Below are 21,588 nucleotides of genomic sequence, written 5' to 3'. Positions count from 1 at the left end.
TTATTGCAAGTTCTGGTACCAGTGTCCATGCTCTGATGAGATGTTATATTGTTGTGGGTGAGGAGTTGTTTGAAGAAGAAGAAGAAGAAGAAGAAGAAGAAGAAGAAGAAGAAGAAGAAGAAGAAGAAGAAGAAGAAGAAGAAGAAGAAGAAGAAGAAGAAGAAGAAGAAGAAGAAGAAGAAGAAGAAGAAGAAGATATTGGATTTATATCCCGCCCTCCACTCCGAAGAGTCTCAGAGCGGCTCACAATCTCCTTTACCTTCCTCCCCCACAACAAACACCCTGTGAGGTGGGTGGGGCTGGAGAGGGCTCTCACAGCTGCTGCCCTTTCAAGGACAACCTCTGCCAGAGCTATGGCTGACCCAAGGCCATTCCAGCAGGTGCAAGTGGAGGAGTGGGGAATCAAACCCGGTTCTCCCAGATAAGAGTCTGCACACTTAACCACTACACCAAACTGGCTCTCCACCCAAACTGGCTCTCCACTTTGAGATTAGGTGGCTGTCTGTGTGCAAGAAAAGGTTTATCCCCCAGTACTTTTGAAAGAGAGCTGTCACTATTCAACAGAGGTTGTAAGTTGTTGATGATACGTTGAACTGTTTTCAGTTGAGAGTTGTGTGTAACCACTAGTGATGTTCTGTTATTGTCTTTTTTGGGTTTGTTTGTAACAGGTTTTCTCTGGGTATCATTCTGGCTTTGTTAATATGTTTCCTGATTTCATCAGGTGGGTACTTTAGTTCCAAAAAGGTTTGTTGTAGATCCCCCAGGTGAAAATCTCTGTCAGCAGGATTGGAGCAAATGCGGCTGTAGTGTAGAGCCTGGCTGTATACAATGGATTGTTTGGGATGGTAGCTGGAGGCATGCAGGTATGTTTGTCTGTCAGTAGGTTTCCGATATAAGGTAGTGTCTATGCATCCATTGTGTATTTTAACAGTGGTGTCCAGAAAATGTATTTCTTGCGTAGACTGGTTCATTGTCAGGTTGATGGTGGGGTGGAAGTCATTGAATGCCTGGTGTAATGTATCCAGGGCTTCTTTACCATGTGTCCAGACCATAAAAATGTCATCAATGTAACATAAGAACATAAGAGAAGCCATGTTGGATCAGGCCAACGGCCCATCAAGTCCAACACTCTGTGTCACACAGTGGCAAAAAATTTTATATACACACATACACTGTGGCTAATAGCCACTGATGGACCTGTGCTCCATATTTTTATCTAAAACCCTCTTGAAGGTGGCTATACTTGTGGCCGCCACCACCTCCTGTGGCAGTGAATTCCACATGTTAATCACCCTTTGGGTGAAGAAGTACTTCCTTTTATCCGTTTTAACCTTTCTGCTCAGCAATTTCATCGAATGCCCACGAGTTCTTGTATTGTGAGAAAGGGAGAAAAGTACTTCTTTCTCTACTTTCTCCATCCCATGCATTATCTTGTAAACCCCTATCATGTCACCCCGCAGGTATAAGGTACGTAGGAGTGGGTGGGTGGGAGTTTAGGAAACGCTGCTCCAAGTCAGCCATGAAGATGTTAGCAAATTGTGGGGCCATGCGGTGCCCATGGCTGTACCATTGATCTGTAGGAAAAGTTCACTGCCAAATCTGAAGTAGTTATGGGTGAGAACAAAATGGCACAGTTTGGTGGCAAAGTCAGCTCTGTTTTTATCAGAGATTATATTTGGATCTATAATTTTTGTAAATTCAGGAAATACTTCTTATCTCCCTGCTGTTTGTGTTTTTTAATACACTAGTGATCTTTGCAATACTGATCTTCACCCAGATCAACAGAAGGGGAAAGGCAACATTTTAACTGACAAACTATCACCCTCCCCCATAGATACCAACATCAAAATCAGTTTCTGTCTGTGCACTTCAGGGGCTGAAATCCCAGAGAATCATATAACCACACACATTACTTAGATGGTCCAATTCTGCTGTGACAAATTATGAGTTACATTTACATGACAAATATCGCACCTACCTGCCAGTGACATCCATGCTATAGAGGGGATATTTCATTTAAGGCATCTAGGATTTGTTCATGTTATTCAGAAAGAATGTAAAACCCCTCCAAGATAAACATGCTACATGTGACCTATAGTTCCATGATTCTTTGAAGCAGCTGTTACAAAACCACTAGGGCTGTGATTTATAGCAGACAATGGCATGGGGCAGCTATTTAATAATTTCCCCTCACCCCTGCAAACTAGAGGTCCCAAGCTGCTTTTCCTCAATCAGGAAAATGTACAGGTATCCTACCCAAACCAACACCGCTCTCTAAAGCAGCAAAAGTAAGAATTCTACAGTTTAAAATAGCCTCTCTCTCTGTTGGCTATTCTCACTCTTTATATATTGCAAGGTATATACAGACACATATATCTTTAACTATGGCTTAAACAACTCTTAATATCTGCCAGCATAAAGTATTTGGAGATCTGAAGTATTTCTCAAAAATGCTCGAACTTAGGCACTGGGTAAGCTTCTACAGCAGCTGCAGTGGCACGTCATAAAGGGTACAATATAGACATTCTGAGGTTGGACAAGGACCAAGACTTGAGCTCATCTCTCTGCTCAGTCATCAAACTCACTAGGTGACCTCAGGACAGTCACTCTGCATAACCTACCTGACAACTTTGGGTGAAGAAATTTCTGGAATTTGGGGGATGGAGCCTGGAGAGGGGAGAGACTTCAGTGGGGCACAGTCCACCCTCCAAATCAGTTGTCATTTCCAGAGGAACTGACCTCTGCAGTCTGGAGATCAGCTGTAATTACAGGATATCTCCAGGCCCCACCTGGAGTTTGGCAGCCTTACATTACCCTGAGCTCCCTGGCAGAAATGTGAAAATATATATTATAAGGATATGTGGCATGCAGTAGTAGTCTAGTCCCAGACTGCCAAAAAAAAACCCAACCCTTTATTTTCAAGTCTTGAAGATTATTCAATCATTTTGGCAGTTCACTGCAGGGTTATATTTGTCTCTGTTGTTATTCTACTGATGTATTCTGTTTTGTTGTAACCTGCCCTGGATGGAAGAGTGACATGTGAAAGTTTTAGCCAACATGAAGAACAAGGTACTATATTAAAATTGAAATGCCTGAATGTCCAGTTCTTTTTGCATGGTAGAAGTTATTCGTTAAGAGAGAATACTAGGCTAGAACTCTTCTCCTCAATGTGACAATTTTTCACATGCAGAGAGGCTTTGTTCTGTGACAGGGTTGCCATCCTCCAGGTGAGGCCTGGCTTTACACTGATCTCCAGCTGGCGGAGATCAGCTCCCCTAGAGAAAATGGCTATTTTGAAAGGTGGACTCTATGGGCATTATACCTTGGTGAGGTCCAGGGGTGGAATTCCAGCAGAAGCTCCTTTGCATATCAGGCCACACACCCCTGATGTATCCAATCCTCCAAGAGTTTACAGAAAAGAACCTTGTAATCTCTTGGACGACTGGCTACATCAGAGGGGTGTGGCCTAATATGCAAAGGAGCTCCTGCTAGAATTCCACCCCTGCTGAGGTCCCTCCTTTCCCCAAATCCCACCCTCTCCTGCATCCACCACCAAAGTTTCCAGGTATTTTCCTGGCAACACTATTCTGTGAAGTGCTTAAAAACCAGCCTGTCATGACTTCAAAAATTACAGAAGAGAATTCCCAATTTCCTTTTCATGACAAAAAAAAACTTTAGCAGAAATATTTTCAGCTGTCTCCTTCCTGCAAGTGGATGCTTTTTCCAGGGAACTTCTAACTATTCCAGATAACTTTAAAACCTAATACATTTGAATATATCAGGTTGAAGACAGTTGCACATTTGATCAGTCCAAATGGAAGACAATGGCACACTAAGTCAACTTGAATCTGTCATTAATTGGTATGTGACATCAGCACTTCAAGTAGAAGGCCTCTAAATGATTAACTTGTCCATTACATGCTCAGAGAGACAGAAATGGTCTGGATTTTGAACTCCATCTGTAACAGTTATGATTGTGTTTTAACTTTTAACTCTGTATCTTAAGGAAGCTAATCATAGGGGGAAAATGCTGATGATCCAGGATTATCTGTCTGCTAAAATCAGCATTTCAAATGGCATGGACAGCAGGCAGATTACGGATGCTGTTTGGAAATGACCTTGTGTAAGAAGAAAAGACAATGCTGCTGCATCATCTTGCTATTCCACGATATTCAGTGTTTTTAACCTCCGCATCCTGTTTTTCCACCACAACACCCTGTAAAGTACAGAGGATGACTTTTCAGCTGCTGTGTATGTCTCCTGAGTTTTTCCATCACTCCACTTGAATTTAACATATTTAACATACGAACATATGAAGCTGCCTTATACTGAATCAGACCCTTGGTCCATCAAAGTCAGTATTGTCTTCTCAGACTGGCAGCGGCTCTCCAGGGTTTCAAGCTGAGGTTTTTCACACCTCTTTGCCTGGACCCTTTCAAGACCCTTTAACATTCCCTCTTGGCTCCATCTGTAGGAAGTTACTCCCCACCTTAGAAAGATAATATTGAAAGCTAGGGGACTGGGGCACCACCATGCATCTATGGGTGTTCATGCACATATTTTGCAAGCATCCGAAGCATTTTCAAATGTCTGAAAATTACAGAGGGTATTCTGAGCAGTTTGGGGTTGAATACAGGGCTGTTTGCTCATCAGTAGATGATATACACATTTGCCAGATGGCTTTGTACTGAGAAGCATTCCCATGTGCCTGTTAGAGAAGTGGTTTATCAAAGAACCATTAGATATGAAATTCAATTATGGAACTTTGTCAAAGACTTATAAAGCAGACAGCGTGAATATAGGAGATCCAGATTCAAATGGGAAACCTACCTAATGGGGACACACTGCTACCACCTCAGTGAACAAATTCACTCCATGGCCCTTTGTAAGCCATCAGCCTAACCTAACTCACAGGGTTCCAAGAAGACAAATGAGAAGTAAAATGGTAAATCACATCTTATGTTGAAAAGTGGTATGGGACAAAGGAGCTGGCTGACTCACTGTTCTCGGCACCTTGACCACATACACACAGACCCCACTGCCTTTGCTTCTATTTTTGCGACTGAAATATGCTCACCTCTGTGTCTGTCACATGCATTCCATTATGAGGTTGCTTCACAATGCCCAAAGTAAATAAAACTAAGGCTGCAGTAATCATGGTCCAAGCAGCAGTTAGGGGTCAGCAGGCATTCAGATTCATTTTTAAAATAAGTTGTGGGATTGGGATCAGAGAAATTAATCAGACACAATGTCCCATGAAGCTTTACTATTATAGTTAGAATAACACAAAGTAAATAATGCTTATTGGCTCTCCTAGTTTTGTTTATGTGTTTTCAATTGAATTTTATCATTGTAACTGTATTTTAATTGTTTGCATGTTTTTAGTCATTTTTTATTTTTCTATACTAACAAACACAAACAAAAATAAGATAGAAATACTACACTGCTACATTTTCACTAAACAATCATATCTGGTGGACAAAAGCATAAATATTAACTAAAGATGATCATTTATAATCATCAATATTATCTATTAAATTGTAATTAGCCACATTTTTCTATCAAAATTGTCAAACAGATCTTACTTTGATGCATAGAGATTATTTATATTTTTTTATTTTAGTCTGTGTTCTATTTTTTTATTCCTTACATTTCTAACATTTGATCATTATAGACATATATTACTTAGCTCTGCCTTTTAATCATTCTGGACATTATCATTTATAGTTCTTATTTTAATCCCTAAAGTACTACACTCTGATTTTTATCTATGTATTCAAAAAAATGTGTACCATTTTGCTTGGAATTCTGAATGTGGGCTTTTATGCAAGTAGGATGTTAGCTTTGCCATTGTTGCATACTCAGTTAATTTATTTTTCCAATCAGCCAATTCTGGGCATTTATCAGCTTTCCATTTGTATGCAAATGTCACTCCTTGCCATTACCATATAGTTAAATAGTTCACTGTGGATTCTTAATATATTACATGGTAATATATTTAGTAACATTTTTTTTAATTAATCAGAAAGTTAACTATTAACATCTTTTGTATTTCTTCATGGCTCTTTATCCAAAAAAAAATTTGGGGGGGGGGGGCTTTATAGAACATTGAATCTGTACTTTTGCATTTCCGACATCTGGCATTATAGCTCGTTAGCTTTTACAATTTCTTTAGCTGTAATGTACCATCTAAAAACATTTTGTGCCAATTCTCCCCTAGCATCTGAGACTCAGCAAATTTAAAAAAAAATTGTCCCAAATTTTCTCATTCACTCATAAAGATATTTCATCAATTTAATTATACAGCCCTTCACTTGTTTTGTTTCATATTGCAATAGCCTTTTATATATTTTTCCTAACAGATGTTTAGGTCTCGGCTGTAATCAGCTGTTCATAAGTCAATTGTTTAAATGTATTTTTTTTTTATGTTTGCCACCTTGCAGACCCCAACTGGGTGGTAGGTGGCATTACAATGTTTTAAATAAATATTTGAGTAGAAAAGAGTAGTGAAATCTGTTCTACACTGTCTTAAAAGAGTTGTTGGCACTGTGAAATAAGACCTTCAATGATCTCAGAGACACTGTTCATGAATACATGCACATGAGGAATCACCTCAGGAGTTAAAGCTGGGCAGCCTCTCAGAAACAGTCAGTCCACACATCTAAGAATCAGGCCCAGACCAGGAAGATGCTTCCATCACCTTTCCATTTATATGAAGTTAAGCCAGCTTAGTGAAGATATACTCACTGAGCATAAAATAGGCTCTGACCTCCATTAGGGTGCATTTACTGTAAACTCCCCCACCCCCAACACACAAACACTTGAACTGGAAATATGTCACTAGTATGCTGGATTGTCCGTCAATGCACACTGTTACATTCCTCAATAATGTTTCTAATTCTTAACTGACAGATATACAGAAGACTTAGGTGAATGTCCAAGCTGTTCTTTGTTTTGTTTTGTTTGCTTCCTGCTCATGTATACAGAAAAGCTGGTATACAAGCGAAGGGACTGCTTGGCAAAGTAAACCAGATCAACCAATACCTGAGTTAACTGGCTGTGCATTTTGTGTGCCCAAACTACATTATCAGAAACTTGAATCAGAATAGCTGTCAAGCTTCCACATTTGCCCAGGTACATATTAGAACTACTGCGTACTAGGGGTCCCAATCCTCCCGCTCTGGCGGGAGACGCCAGGTTTTCCAGTCTCTTCCCCCGCTCCCCCCAAAAACAGCAGCGGGGGGAGGGGAGGGAAACGGCGCCTTCTGCAGATTCAGAAACGAATCTGACTCTGCAGAAGGAAGTTCTGAGGAAGAGGTGTGCGTGCGTGTGTGAAGCGGCACGCGCAGGTTTCTGTCGCATGTGCAGTGGCTGAGGCTCTGTTCGAGAGAGTGCGCCATGCCGTTGAGGCGCAGGCTGAGGGAAGGCGGGTCGGCCAGCTCGCGGCTGCCTGGCCTCGGTCTGTGGCGGCTCCGGCGCCCGCAGGACGTTCCAGAGTCCCCGGGGCTATGACCTGCCTCCCTGGCTTCCTCAGCGGTGGCTCTCCCTGCGCCGCCCTCCGCTCCCTAAGTTTCCCCTCCTCGCCTCCACCGGGCTCCCCGCGCCTTCCTCGGCGCAGTCGTCGCCCTCGCCACGGCACCTCAGCGTGGAATCAGTCGTCCCTGGGATCTGTGACTGTCAGCCATGAACACAGATGCCTGTCTCTTGATGAAATTAGATGGGGGTATGTGAAGAGAGCAAGCACACACACACACACACAGAGCTCTTATGGTTTTTTCTGTGTGCTACACGATAGTGATCTGTTTGGAAGCTACAATGCCTTTTAAAATTTAACTATGCCTCTCTTCCTATATTTCCTTCTGTATATAGTAGGCCAAGGGCTATTTTAAGTTTTAGATTTGGAAACATGTTTTCTTTCTGGCATGATTAGGGCTGTTTGTTTTCTGCCAGCTGCTGGTTAATATTTGGGCGGGGGGGGGTTAACATTAGAATAGGCAATAAGCAACTTTAGCTTGACATATATGTAAATGAAGAGTTATATGAAAATAGTCTGTGCCCTATTTTGTGCCCTCAGAGTTCTTGTTTCACATTTACAGTAGAGGAGCTTTTCCTTTATAGAGTGTCACAAGATTGCTAGAAACTATTTTAATAGCTATTTTTGCCATTTTGAATGTGAAGTAAGGTATAAAAACAGCAGGTTGGACCAGGGGGTCCAATTCTATGAGCCCCAAAAGAAGGTGCCCCTATCCTTCATTATTTCCTATGGAAGGAAGGAATTGAAAAGGTGTGCTGTCACTTTAAATGTGATGGCCAGAACTCCCTTTGGAATTCAATTCTGCTTGTCACAGCCTTGATCTTGGCTCCACCCCTAATGTCTCCTGGCTCCACCCCCAAAGTCTCCTGGCTCCACCCCCAAAGTCCCCAGATATTTCTTGAATTGGACTTGGCAACCCTACTGCGTACCCATTGCACTTGTCCTGCAACATGAAATGACAAAACACGCTAGTCTAGAAGAAAACTATTAGGAACCAGTTTACATCTCAGTGCACTGGGACTGAGTCTAGTTTAAATGAAGCCTGCCAGTGCCAGAACACAGCAGTTTTATGGCTGCATAATTAATTTGCACCCCCCACGTCTATTTCCTCAAGAGCCAATAGGATGGTTTCAGAGGCAGCTTAGAAATGAGAGGAAGGAAGGAAGCTAGGACCCTGTTGCAAGCTGAGCTGAATGTTTCAGTGCCTATGTTCCTGTGACTATGCAATCAATGAGTGAGTGGAAGAAGAATGGAACAAGGCTCGACTGGAATTCCTTCTTGGTCAGAGAAACTCAAGCTTAGACTGCCCTCATACTAGCAGTTTTCAGGACTTCACTGTGAATTAACTCTGGGAGGGAATATTACAACCCTTAGCAATAACTAATACATTTAGGACAGATCTAGAAGTCTCTTGAAGAGGAAACACCAATTGAAAAATGCCAGTCCATCCATTTGCCTCAGAACAGTTCCCTCACACTATAAGAAACCAAACTACTAGGGATTTTTTTTCTTGGCAACCCTCTTGTAACTTTAACAATAGGTCTTGTACCTTTATTCATCAGGTGCACCATCTCAATCTATGAAAATACAATGGGAAAAGCTGCTGTATTTCTGCCTGTCATTAACTGCTGAAAGTGTAGGGGGAGAAAACTAGCAATTCTTGGCTCAACCCAGTTAATTACTACAACAAGGAGAGACTTCTAGTATTTTTTTAAGAGTTTGGAGTGAACAGTATCACAAACTATTATAACATAAGAAAGGCAAACAATGTGTTTTCTATAGCAGACTGGCATTCCTAAGGATGCCTTCCAGCATTTTGCTAAGTGTGTATTTACCTAGAAAAAGATACTTTGTCTTCTCTTCTTACATTATACTTTCAAATACCTTAAGACAGACATGTGGGAAGTGGCACATTAAAAATATAAGACCCCAAATAACCTATTTATGTGTCATGATGACATTCAGATTTCATTAGGGTTGCCAATTCCAAGAAATATCTGAGGACTTAGGGGGTGAAGCTAGGAGACATGGGGGGTGGAACCAGGAGCAAGGTTGTGAAAAGCATGACTGAACCCTAAAGGGAGTTCTGGCAATCACTTTTAATGGGACCACACACCTTTTAAATGCCGTCTTTCCATTTGGAAACAATGAAGGATAGGGCACCTTCTTTGGGGGCTCAATGAATTATACCCCCTGGTTCAATCTTTTTGAAACTTGGAGGATATTTTGGGGAGGCACTGGATGCTATGCTGCAAATTTGGTGCCTCTATTTCAAAAAACAATCCTCCCTGAGCCCCAGATACTTGCAGATCATTTCTCCATTATACTCTATGGGAATTGGTCTCCATAGGGAATAATAGAGTGCCCTACAGACATTTCCCTCCCCACTTTCTGATGACTCTGAAGTGGGGATAGGGCTTCCAAACCGGGGGAACCCCTGTGCCCACCTGAGGATTGGCAGCCCTAGATTTCATTCTTCCAGGTATAAGTTACAGAAGGTAAACTGCCTAAAGTACAGAGAGAGAGAGAGAAGTCATGTACTTTGAAAGAAAAGTCCAAGTATCTCATCACTCCATGTGTCAACTCAGAATGTAGTACATAAACTGCATGTCCATTCAGGAAAAGCTCTGTCCATCTTTCCTTAAATGAGAAATTGTTTTACTAATTCCTCTCACAGACATGTTGTTCACATATGCAAGTCTAAACTTTTAGGCATCAGCAATATTTCTCTGAAACAAACTTGAAATGAACTGAGCTTAAGATTCTAAAAGGCAAATAAGTGATTGGAGTCATCCCCCCCCCCGCAAACAAACAATCTCTAAAAATATGTAGATTCAGAACTATAGTTTAATTGCTTTTCAAATTGTAATGTCAAGGCGTCCATTCTTTATAACTTTGCTAAGATGAAGTACAGCAAAAGTACCATTCTAAACGCAATCTCTAGGCCAATATTAAAAGGATCCTAAAATATGTGAACTTTTATATCTGAAACCCACTATTTATTATTACCTTTAAATAGACTTGCTTGTTAAAAACTATATGAGCTTTAAAAAAAATGGAGTAATGAGAAACTTTACCAAACTTTATATGGAACAAAACAAAACATAACTAACACATTAACTTGCCAAGCTGCTTTGATTTTAACCTGGAAGCTATGCATGGTTAAATTACCTTTTTCTTTCACCATGGCCCTCAAATCGTCTTGGTAGCAGATGCAGCAAAGATTAACTGAGGTATTTACAAACACATTTACACACTTGTGCTTTCCCTTCCAGCAGAAGTAGGCAGAAAAGAATCCTCTCTCACATTCACACACAAAAAAAGTCCCAAAGGAAGCCTATACCAGAGCACTCTCTGTTTTCCCACCAGAGCTGATGTAATCTAAATGCCTGGTGCTGTCTCTTCCTTTCTTTAACTCTCAGCTCTTCACTCAGTCTGTTTTACTCTTCCTAACGGCAGCTCCCAGCGTATGGACTCTGCCCCTTCTACAGCCGGGGAAAAAATTGGCAACTGCAGCAAAAACAGGCACTGTGTAGAGAACACAATATTCTGCTGTCTCTAAGCCAGTCACTGACACCACCTTGCAGTATTCTGACAAGGCACAACAGAGCTTATATCCCAGGACTTCCCCAAGTGACAGATATGGGAGTGCGAGTGAGAGATACCACAAGAATTCTTTCCAGTAGTAAAACTGAAAGGGGAGATTTGCTGGCACACATATCTCCCACAGAATTAAAAACAAATGATTCCATCAGTTTTCAGTTCAATCGGTTTTCAGAAAGACACAACATTAAAATCACAGAAGACCTTCATGATTTCATAAATTGCACCACAAAACAGAGAAGTTAAACAGATGAAAGATTACTGCATAAATTATATACTAAAACGTTTACAGCTCCATCTCCCAACATGAGACTAACAAGGCAACTTTTGTCCTGTTCTGGGAGCACCTGCAAGTCTTCATCTGGATCTCACTCTCAGAAGTGTGCACACACAAGCCACATTTAGTAACTTTTGTTGTCACTGATTTAATTTTATTCTAACTCAAAAGCTATGCATATTGGGAATATTTTTATTCAAGATTTCTGTATCCTTGACTTTTTATCTTTTTTCCATAGTAGTGGATTATTAATTCCTTCGTGACAGTTGTCCTGAGATAGTTAAAAGTAGTACAAATTATACAAAAACTAAGCTCCTTCCTCAACAAGGTCCTGTCACTAATATGATGATGATTTATAATACCAACGGTTGCCAATCTCTAGAATTGATCTCCAGACTACAGCAGTAGTTCCCCTGGAGAAAATGGCTGTTTCAGAGGGCAAAGTATATGACATACTATAGATTCTAGGTACAATCTCCCCAAATTCCCCCTTCCACAGACATTTCCCCAAATCTATAGGAATTCCCTAGGCTGGACTTTGTAATTCTACGCCTCTTGTGTTTTTGTCCAAGTATTTTGATAACTGGGGGTTATCTTCATGATATCTCCCTTGAGTAGGATACTGTTATTAGTAGCACCATTTTAAGAGGAAATGAAGGCCAGTTTGTGCATTGTGTTACTGCTTTATTTATTTTATGCATGTAAACCTGGCCTTTCCATCAAGACATTAAAAGCAGCACGGGTGTCGAACATGCAATCTGGGGGCCAAATCAGGCCCCCAGAGGTCTCCTATAATGCCCCTGAGCAACTGGCTGCCATCTGCTTCATTCTCTCTATATTTTGTTTCCTTCTGCATAACAGCTTGCTTTGCAAGGCTTGCTCAATTACACAGGAGCTACAGAGCAAAACCTCTGTTTTCTCCATTGGCTGAGGCTCCTCCCTTGTGGAGAAAGGGGGAAGGGTGAGGCAGAACTTGTTTTTCCAGGCTCTCTTAATTGCACAGCAGAGCTACTGAGCCAAGCCTCTCTTCCTTCAGTTTGCTAAGGCTCACTCCCCCCAGTCCCAAGGGGAAGGAAGGAAAGAGCCACAGTTTCGTTTGCCCAGTTCCCCAGATCCCATGGGAGAGATACAAAGAAAGCACCTTTAAGGCCAATATATATATTTAATTGTGTTTGTCTGTGTCCTTTATAAAGTTTATATCTCTGCTACCTAATCTTAAATAGGAACACACATGGCCTGTCCCAACATGGCTCGACCCAACAAGGTCTCATTTATGTCAGATCCAGTCCACATAACAAATAAGTTCAACACCCCTGAAAAGCAGTATACAGTTTAACATATGAGGAAACAAAACAATAGAACAAACCCATCAGAAATTGTTTAGGTCATGGATGGTCTCTTCAAAGGCTGAAGGCATGAACTTCCTGCCATAGACTTCCCCTTCCCTCTTGCCTTCCACTCAGGAAATTCTTCCCAAACATATGAAATTTTGGTGGTCCCAAGAAATATGCTTGTATGGACAAACATAAAGAGTGAATTGGGCATTCACTAATTTGGTTAGCAGCAATTTCTACATCATTGTGCTTGAAAATTATGCTGCAGTTTTTTCATATGAGAGTAATTAACACATGGAATTCACTGCTACAGAAAGTGGTGGCAGCTACAAGCATAGACAGATTCAACAGAAGACTGGATGAGCATAAGAACATAAGAGAAGCCATGTTGGATCAGGTCAATGGCCCATCCAGTCCAACACTCTGTGTCACACAGTGGCCAAAAAACCCAGGCACCATCAGAAGGTCCATCAGTGGGGCCAGGACACTATAAGCCCTCCCACTGTGCCCCCCCATATGAAGCAGAGGTCCATGATTAGCCACAACAAATAGATGGAACACTATGCCTAGGGCAGTGATGCTCTATATTCTTGGTGCTTGGGTGGGGGGGGCAACAGACTTTCTGTTGTTCTGGACCTGCTGGTGGACCTCCTAATGGCACCTGGGTTTTGGCCACCATGTTACACAGAGTGTTGGATTGGCTGCGCCCTGGCCTGATCCAATGTGGCTTCTATAATGTTCTTATGAGAGCATGGACAATGATGATCAAGAATTCTCATATGAAAATAAAAAAATGACTTCTATGATCATGGTTTATTCAACACCATAAATTGCTTGTATTGTTTTTTAAATATGTTATGTATTTAGGAAACTCCTCTTCAAGATACAAAAAGCAACACACAGTAACAATAATCAGCCTTTCAAACAATAAGACTAAAAGAATAAGCAATGTTATTCACAACATTGGGGTTGATCACATAGGTCGTTTTCGCACTCACCTTCAGCCGGCGCGACCCCCCTCTTCACCGCGCAGGATCTGCGCGGATTTCGCACTAAACGCTGCGGAGCAGCCAGAAAAGCTGGAAGCTCCTGTCGCAAAAGCCGCGCAAACGCCAACTGCTTTTTGGCGGTTTCAGTTTGAGCGGCTTTTGCGCCGGGAGCTTCCGGCTTTTCTGGCTGCTCCGCGGCGTTTAGTGCGAAATCCGCGCAGATCCTGCGCGGTGAAGAGGGGGGTCGCGCCGGCTGAAGGTGAGTGCGAAAACGACCATAGAAAATATCTTCATGCACTGGGGGGGCAGTTCTCCTCTTGTGTGACAGTCTTCCAGCTCTCCCCTCCCATTGCTCCTAGGGTACCCGGTTTCCCAGAAGCAGCCTCGGTGGAGGGAGCATTTGGGGTTGCTTCAGGACAGGGGAAGTTGGGGCTGCTCCAAGGCAAGGGAAGAGGAATGTTTAAGACAGAGATAGGTTGACGGTTTGGTGGGAAGGAGCTAGGGTGGCTATCTCCAAGTCAGAACATTTCTTGAGATCTGGGGAGTGGAGCCTGGATAGGGCGGGGTTTGGGGGAGGGAAAAGACCTCATAGGGGTACAATGCCATATACACCATCCTCCAAAGCAGCCATTTCCTCCATGGAAACTAGGGTTGCCAACCTCCAGGTATGGTCTGGAGACCACCCAGAATTATAACTGCTCAAGGATGACAGAGATCATTTCCCCTGGAGAAAATGGCTGTCTTGCGGGGTGTACAGCTGAGGTTGCTTCCTTTCCCAAACCTCACAATCCCAAGGCTTCATCTCCAAATCTCTGCGAATTTCCCAATCTGGATCTCTGTAGTTGGGAGATCCATTGTGATTCCAGGAAACCTCCCGACCACATCTGGAGGTTGGCAGCCCTGGGGAGAGATGCAAGCAGGAAAGGGGAGAGGCCATGGGGGCTTTCAGGAAAAGGATAACACTGAGCACCCTCTCATCTTAACGTTTCATCTTAACCCATGGGGGGGATGGTGGCTCAGAGATAGAGAATCTGCTTGGTAAGCAAAAGGTCCCAGGTTCAATCCCCGACATCTCCAACTAAAAAGGGTCCAAGCAAATAGGTGTGAAAAACGTCAGCTTGAAACCCTGGAGAGCCACTGCCAGTCTGAGTAGCCAATACTGACTTTGATGGACCCGAGGGTCTGATTCAGTATAAGGCAGCTTCATATGTTCATATGAAAGAGGAAACAGGGCAAGAGGGGGAAATGAGATGCCTCCCAGAAGTCCTTATGGTTTCCCACTTGTCTCTTATAGTAGCAGACTAGTACATTTTAAGAGTTGGATACAAAGTTCTCCTTTCCTGTTCTAGGTATAAATTGTAGGTACAGCCAGAAGCATGAGACTTTGGGGTAACTAAAGCATTTGGTGTAACTAAAGCATGAGACTTTGGTGTAAGGGCTTTTGGTTCAGAACCTGCAGCCTTGAAATGAGCCAGAAAACCGGATCCGGAAATGGCCCAGGACATAGTTTACTTGCTTCCTTGTTTATGCTGAATTGTTCTGTTCTTGTAAAGAACTTTGGGTCTCCATGGGGAGAAAAAGCAGGGCTTCAATATCTAAATGAACAAAAACAAAACTAAGCAGGAGTTGCATTCATTTGGAATCTACTGCCTAAGGCTAGCTTTAGTTAATGACACCAGTAGCTCAGGTTATCTCAGGCACTCCCTGAGAGAGGCTCAAACTAGATACAATAATGGCAGATCCATGTGTTAGAACTGGGTGTAAAACAGGTGAGGAAAGCAGCAATTAAAATGCAAAATAAGCAGCAGATGAGAATGCTGAACCACACTATCACCCATACTTTGTCCTCAAAATCATTTATTTCCAGCTTCTTTTCTTTTACCATGGAAAACTCTAGCAACTGACAAACTGGAAAGAAATTACTCTGTCGGACTAGTTTTGCCAGCATAACATATTTAGGGGGTGGGGAGGCTTCAATTAAACAATGATTTAATACTGAATCCTTCCTTGAGTTAGGGTTGTCAACCTCCAGGTGGGATCTAAAGATCACCCAAAATTACAGCAGCTCTCCAGACAGTAGAGATCTGTTTCCTGGAGCAAATGGCTGCTTTGGAAGGTGGACTCCATGGCATTATACCCTACTGAGGTCCCTTCCCTTCCCTCCCCAAACCATACCCTTGCCAGGCTCCACCCTCAAATATCCAGGAATTCCCCAACCTGGAGTTGGCAACCATACCTTGAGTGGGCAAGGCATGGTGTTTAGCCGTTACCATGGGTAAGGAATTAGGAAAAGAGAACAAGACTGGGAGCTCCCTTCTTCTCAGTATTAATCACAGTTAACATAATACTGAGCACCCTCTCATCTTAACCCAGTGTTTAAGCAGAGCTCTGGTCTCCAAAAGGCAGTCCCTCCACACAGGCAAGCAAATGCAGACATCAGCCCAACAGGAGATTGACGGCTAGTATATCTTAGAAACCATGGATGTAGAGTTTTTATTTGCTGTATATATTCAAGTGTTTTATTTAATACACCACAGAGTATGAGCTATATTAAATAATGTGGGTTTTAAAAAATTCCTTATTTGTCCAAATCTGTTATTTGGATAGGATGAGACATACAGGAAAAATGCATCAGGGGAAAATGTCAATTCCCTCTTGTATCCAGGCAGGGTTTCTATTGTCGGCTCACCGATAAGCAGTAGGATCAGAGCCCTGAAAGGTTGACATTCCAATTTATGTGAATCACTTAGGTACTAAGAATAGTTCTAAGAAATAATAAAAGCAAATCATTTTGCCATTTGATATAAGAAGTTTGCAGGGCAGTTCAGACTATCTATGCTTTGCAGGTCATGCTGTATTTCGTAAAAAGGCTACTCAAGCAAGACCTCAACAAAGATAAAACATCTGACCTTAATTCATAAGCACTGATATTTCCCTAAAAGCTGCCATGCTATCAGTCCTTCTGAAATCACTCTCCTGCATATAAAAGCAGTTAACCCTCTGTTTCTGAGATCATTCACCTCACTCAAAGGAAAATCATTTATTTCCTCTTTGGAAGCTGATGCCTGTAAAGGCAACTTCTGAACATTAGGACATTTTGTTCAGAGAAGCCAAGTCCCATTTTTCACATATGCTGAGGATTAACAGTGCTATTTCATCTTTTTCCCAACACTGACCCTTCCCAAGGTCATGTGGGAAGCCTTCTGCAGAGCAGCCAACTACTTCCTTACTCTCCAGGGGCTCTTTTTGTCGCATCTAGTCTACACAGTTTCAGCTTCAAAACATATTGTTTGACAAAGGTCATTTTCCACATGGGTTCGATGCTGTTGGGGCGTAGGTTTCACCCCCCTGCTTCCCAATAGTATAGTGGTGCTTTCACAGGAATGGTCCGTAACTCAGTGGAATAGTAACTGCTTGGTGAACAGAAGGTCCCAGGTACAATCCCCCAGCATCTCCAGTTAAAAGGACCTGGTAGTCATTGATGTGAAAGACCTCTGGAGAGCCACTGCCAGTCTGAGTGGACAATACTGATCTTTATAGACCAATAATCTGATTCAGTATAAGGCAGACTCACATGTTCACTGCTTGGGGTTTTCCCACCTTTTCTCTGATCTGTCTCAAACTTGCCTTGATGAAAAGTTTTGGGGAAAGATTGCAGTAAAGTCTGAATAGCTGCAGTGTGGATGCAAAAGTGTGGATTTCTCCACCCACATTTCAGACTTCCTTCACCGGGCAGGGGCGGTTAAAAATCAGCAATATAGTATTATATCAATAAAACATTATAACAATTTATTTATTTACAACCTGCAAATCAGCTTCTCCGCATTCCCAGCTGTCATTTAAACAAAAAGTCTGTACCACCTTTTGTTATACAGATGTATGGGAAAGGGCATTTCTCCACAATGAAAGGGACTAGTGAATTCCTTTTTTTTAAGTGAAAACAGTCAATTCAGTGGACCTGATTCACAGATTGCTGTGATGTTATATTATAATGTTATTCAACCACCAGTTCTTTCTTTTTAAAAAGCTGTAAAAGCCCCAGAGGCCCTGGAGAGGGGGGATGACCGCTTACTGGAGTAGGGATACCACAAGAAAACCTGCCCTGTGGAAACCTTATTGCTACTGTGCTGTATTGGCCACACATCTTCCACCTGCCGTTTCGGAAGATGTGTGGCCAATACAGCACACTAGCAATAGGGTTTCCACAGGGCAGGTGTGTCTTACACACCCGAGTAATGCCCAGCGCAGAATGTCATACGGATCATCGTCTTGTACGCTGCAATCTCCGTCTTCACTTTAAACCCACACCCAGGAGAGGAGGTATCCCTCGGAGGAAGTTTCAGGTTGGCAGCCTCCAGTCAGCCGAAGTTAAAGCTGCCTTCCAGGCAAAACTCCAGTCAAGAATTGAGGACCCCAGTTGCCCCACAGACCCTTCTCCAGAAGCACTCTGGGAACACCTAAAAACTACCGTCCTGCAGATCTCTGAAGAAGTCCTCGGGTTCTCCACAAGGAAGAACAAGGACTGGTTTGATGAGAACAATCAAGAGATCCAAGAATTACTGGCAAAAAAGAGATCTGCCTACCAAGCACATCTTGCTCAGCCCTCCTGTCCTGGGAAAAAAGCAACCTTTCGCGCTGCATGTAGCAACCTCCAGCGCAAGCTTTGAGACATTCAGAACGAGTGGTGGACCAAGCTTGCAGAGAGAACCCAGCTGTGTGCAGACACTGGTGATTTAAGAGGGTTCTACGAAGCCCTGAAGGCAGTATATGGTCCATCATATCAGGCTCAGAGTCCCTTGCATAGTGCAGACGGCCAAGTGCTCCTCACAGACAAGGCATCCATACTGAACCGGTGGTCGGAGTATTTTCAGGTTCTCTTCAGTGCCAACCGCGTAGTTCAAGATTCAGCAATCCACCTCACCCCTCTTCAACCGGTGAAAAAAGAGTTGGATGAGATCCCCACCCTAGAAGAGACTGTTAAAGCCATCAAGCAACTGAAAAGTGGCAAGGCAGCGGGAGTTGATGGAATTCCACCAGAGATCTGGAAGCATGGGGGCACAGTACTACATAGCTCACTTCACAAAGTACTTGTCACCTGTTGGGAACAAGGCAAATTACCACAGGACTTTCGCGATGCAATCATCATCACCCTATACAAGAACAAAGGGGAAAAGTCAGACTGCTCCAACTACCGGGGGATAACCCTGCTCTCCATCGCAGGCAAAATCCTTGCCAGAATACTCCTGAACAGACTGGTGCCCACCATTGCAGAAGAACTCCTCCCAGAGAGCCAGTGCGGCTTCAGAGCTAACAGGAGCACCACTGACATGGTATTTGTTCTCAGGCAGCTCCAAGAGAAATGCAGGGAACAGAACAAGGCTCTGTATGTGACTTTTGTCGACCTTACCAAAGCTTTCGATACCGTTAGCAGGAAAGGCCTGTGGCAAATCTTGGAACGTTTAGGATGTCCCCCAAGGTTCCTCAGCATGATCATCCAGCTACACGAAGACCAGCGAGGCCAAGTCAGACACTGCAACGACCTCTCGGAGCCCTTCCCAATAGGCACAGGTGTAAAGCAAGGCTGCGTTCTCGCGCCAACTCTCTTTACGATCTTCTTTAGCATGATGCTTCAAAGAGCCGCAGTAGATCTAGATGATGACGATGGTGTCTACATCCGCTATCGCACCGATGGCAGCCTGTTCAACCTGAGGCGACTAAAGGCACACTCCAAGACAATGGAAAAACTCATCCGAGAGCTACTGTTTGCTGATGATGCTGCACTCGTCTCCCACTCGGTATCAGCTCTGCAGCATATGACGTCCTGCTTTGCAGAGGCTGCCAAGCTATTCAGCCTAGAAGTTAGTCTGAAGAAGACAGAAGTTCTCCACCAGCCTGCACCCCAGGAAGATTATCACCCCCCCTGCATCACTGTGGGTGAATCAGTTCTGAAGACAGTCCAGCAGTTCAGCTACCTGGGGTGCATCATCTCCTCAGATGCCAAGATCGACAAGGAGATTGACAACAGGCTGGCAAAGGGAAACCGTGCATTTGGCCGACTGCACAAAAGAGTGTGGAGCAACAAGCATCTGAAAAAAGACACAAAGATCAATGTTTACAAAGCGGTTGTGATGACAACCCTCATCTACGGCTCCGAATCGTGGGTTTTATACCGTCATCACCTGCGACTCCTCGAGCGCTTTCATCAGCGCTGCCTTCGCACCATCCTCAACATCCACTGGAGTGACTTTGTGACCAACACTGAAGTCCTCAAGCGGGCGGAGGCTACCAGCATTGAGGCACTGCTGTTGAAGACGCAGCTGCGCTGGGCAGGGCATATTTCTAGGATGGAAAACCACCACCTTCCCAAGATTGCCCTGTATGGCGAACTCTCCACCGGTCATCGAAATAGAGGGGCACCAAAGAAGAGGTACAAGGACTCCTTGAAGAAATCCCTTAGCACCTGTCACATCAACCATCACCAGTGGTCTGACCTAGCCTCAGATCGCAAAGCATGGAGGCACACCATCCACCAGGCTGTCTCTTCCTTTGAGAACGCACGCATAGCTGGTCTTGAGGACAAAAGGAGATTGAGGAAGAATCGCACTGCTACAGGACCAACCCTAAATCAGACTTTTCCCTGCAGCCGCTGTGGCCGGACCTGCCTGTCCCACATTGGTCTTGTCAGCCACCAGCGAGCCTGCAGCAAACGTGGACTATTGCACCCTTCTTAAATCTTCGTTCGCGAAGCCAAGCCGAGAGAGAGAGAGTATTGGCCACAACAGCAATGGGGAAATCACACAAGCCTGCCCCATGTGAAAACTATCAGTGTAATAGATCAAAAACTGATCGGGCCATACCTCAGGATAATGAACTCTGGGGGAAAACAAGGTCCAGGACTTAAATTAGCAGGAAAACTGGAAAAAAATAGTGAGTTTAGAGAACCTGGCAGCATATAGCCTTTAACAGCATTGAAAGGTAACCTGCCAATTTCAATAGCATGCTTCATTTAGTAATAATGTGATTAATTTTACCTCAGCTAGACACAGTGAAGGTATTTGTTTCTTTTGTTTTTCTGGAAGTTAAATCAACGTGATTGACCAAAAGCATTAGCCATAACAACTGACAATTACAATAAAGTATAATTCAGGGTGAGAGTGCAAGAGAAACCAAGCAGGTTTAATGTCATCAAAAATTATGAAAATACACAGAGTTCTCGGGAACTTGAAATATTTTGGCTTCAGGATGTAATGAAACAAAATGTCGAGTCTGTTTTGGATTATCCTGTTCCCAAAGCACTAGCTGAACAAGGCATATGATGGCAAGACTAACAAATACATAATATATAAGGTACAGTAGCTATGATTATTTAATAAGAAAAGACACATTCTGTAATGCTGTAGTGGTGCTTCCCTTAATATTATTTTATACATTCCAGGGCTGAGTTTCAACATTCCAAACAGGCTCTGGGACTTAGCCCAGGTTAGCAGTCTTTCAAATTATTATTTCCCTTCATTCCAGGATAACCAATCACATATGCAACACTAGTGGTTATTCTCTGTGTTTTGGAGGGTGGATGCTGCAGAATTTTATGCATCACTTAGGACATCATTAACCATCATAACATGCAACTGTAAGCACTTGATACAACCTGAAAATGCTTAAGTAGGCACAAGTCTTTGGTTGAGGATAAAAACGCTGATGTGAAAAGCCAATGTAGTGCAATGTACTGGATAATGTGGTTGGGCCATGGGTTCAAATTTATCTTCAGTAATTATAAACTTCACCAGACTACCCAAGACAAATGCAAATCACTTATCAGCTTCAGGTACCGCACATTATGAAATGTGCGAT

At 43.1% G+C, this 21,588-nt stretch overlaps 1 protein-coding gene across 11 annotated transcripts in view; it reads right to left on the bottom strand.

The window, feature by feature from the left end:
• The window catches only part of ABLIM1 (actin binding LIM protein 1), a 350,053-nt gene that overhangs the window by 223,572 nt on the left and 104,893 nt on the right, over nt 1–21,588 (bottom strand). Inside the window, exon 1 of one of the 11 annotated variants that reach the window (XM_060241592.1) lies at nt 10,706–10,858. The exons of the other annotated variants lie outside the window; for them this stretch is intronic. Within the exon in view, the coding sequence (XP_060097575.1) occupies nt 10,706–10,721 (16 nt within the window). The 5' untranslated portion in view covers nt 10,722–10,858. Of the gene's footprint in view, nt 1–10,705; nt 10,859–21,588 lie in introns of those variants that run through there. 11 annotated transcript variants of the gene reach the window in all.

This window comes from Heteronotia binoei, chromosome 6 (assembly GCF_032191835.1).
Source record: "Heteronotia binoei isolate CCM8104 ecotype False Entrance Well chromosome 6, APGP_CSIRO_Hbin_v1, whole genome shotgun sequence".
Classification (NCBI taxonomy): domain Eukaryota; kingdom Metazoa; phylum Chordata; class Lepidosauria; order Squamata; family Gekkonidae; genus Heteronotia; species Heteronotia binoei.
The sequence above is the reverse complement of the archived record's forward strand: the minus strand, read 5'-3'. Positions and strand labels throughout refer to the sequence as shown.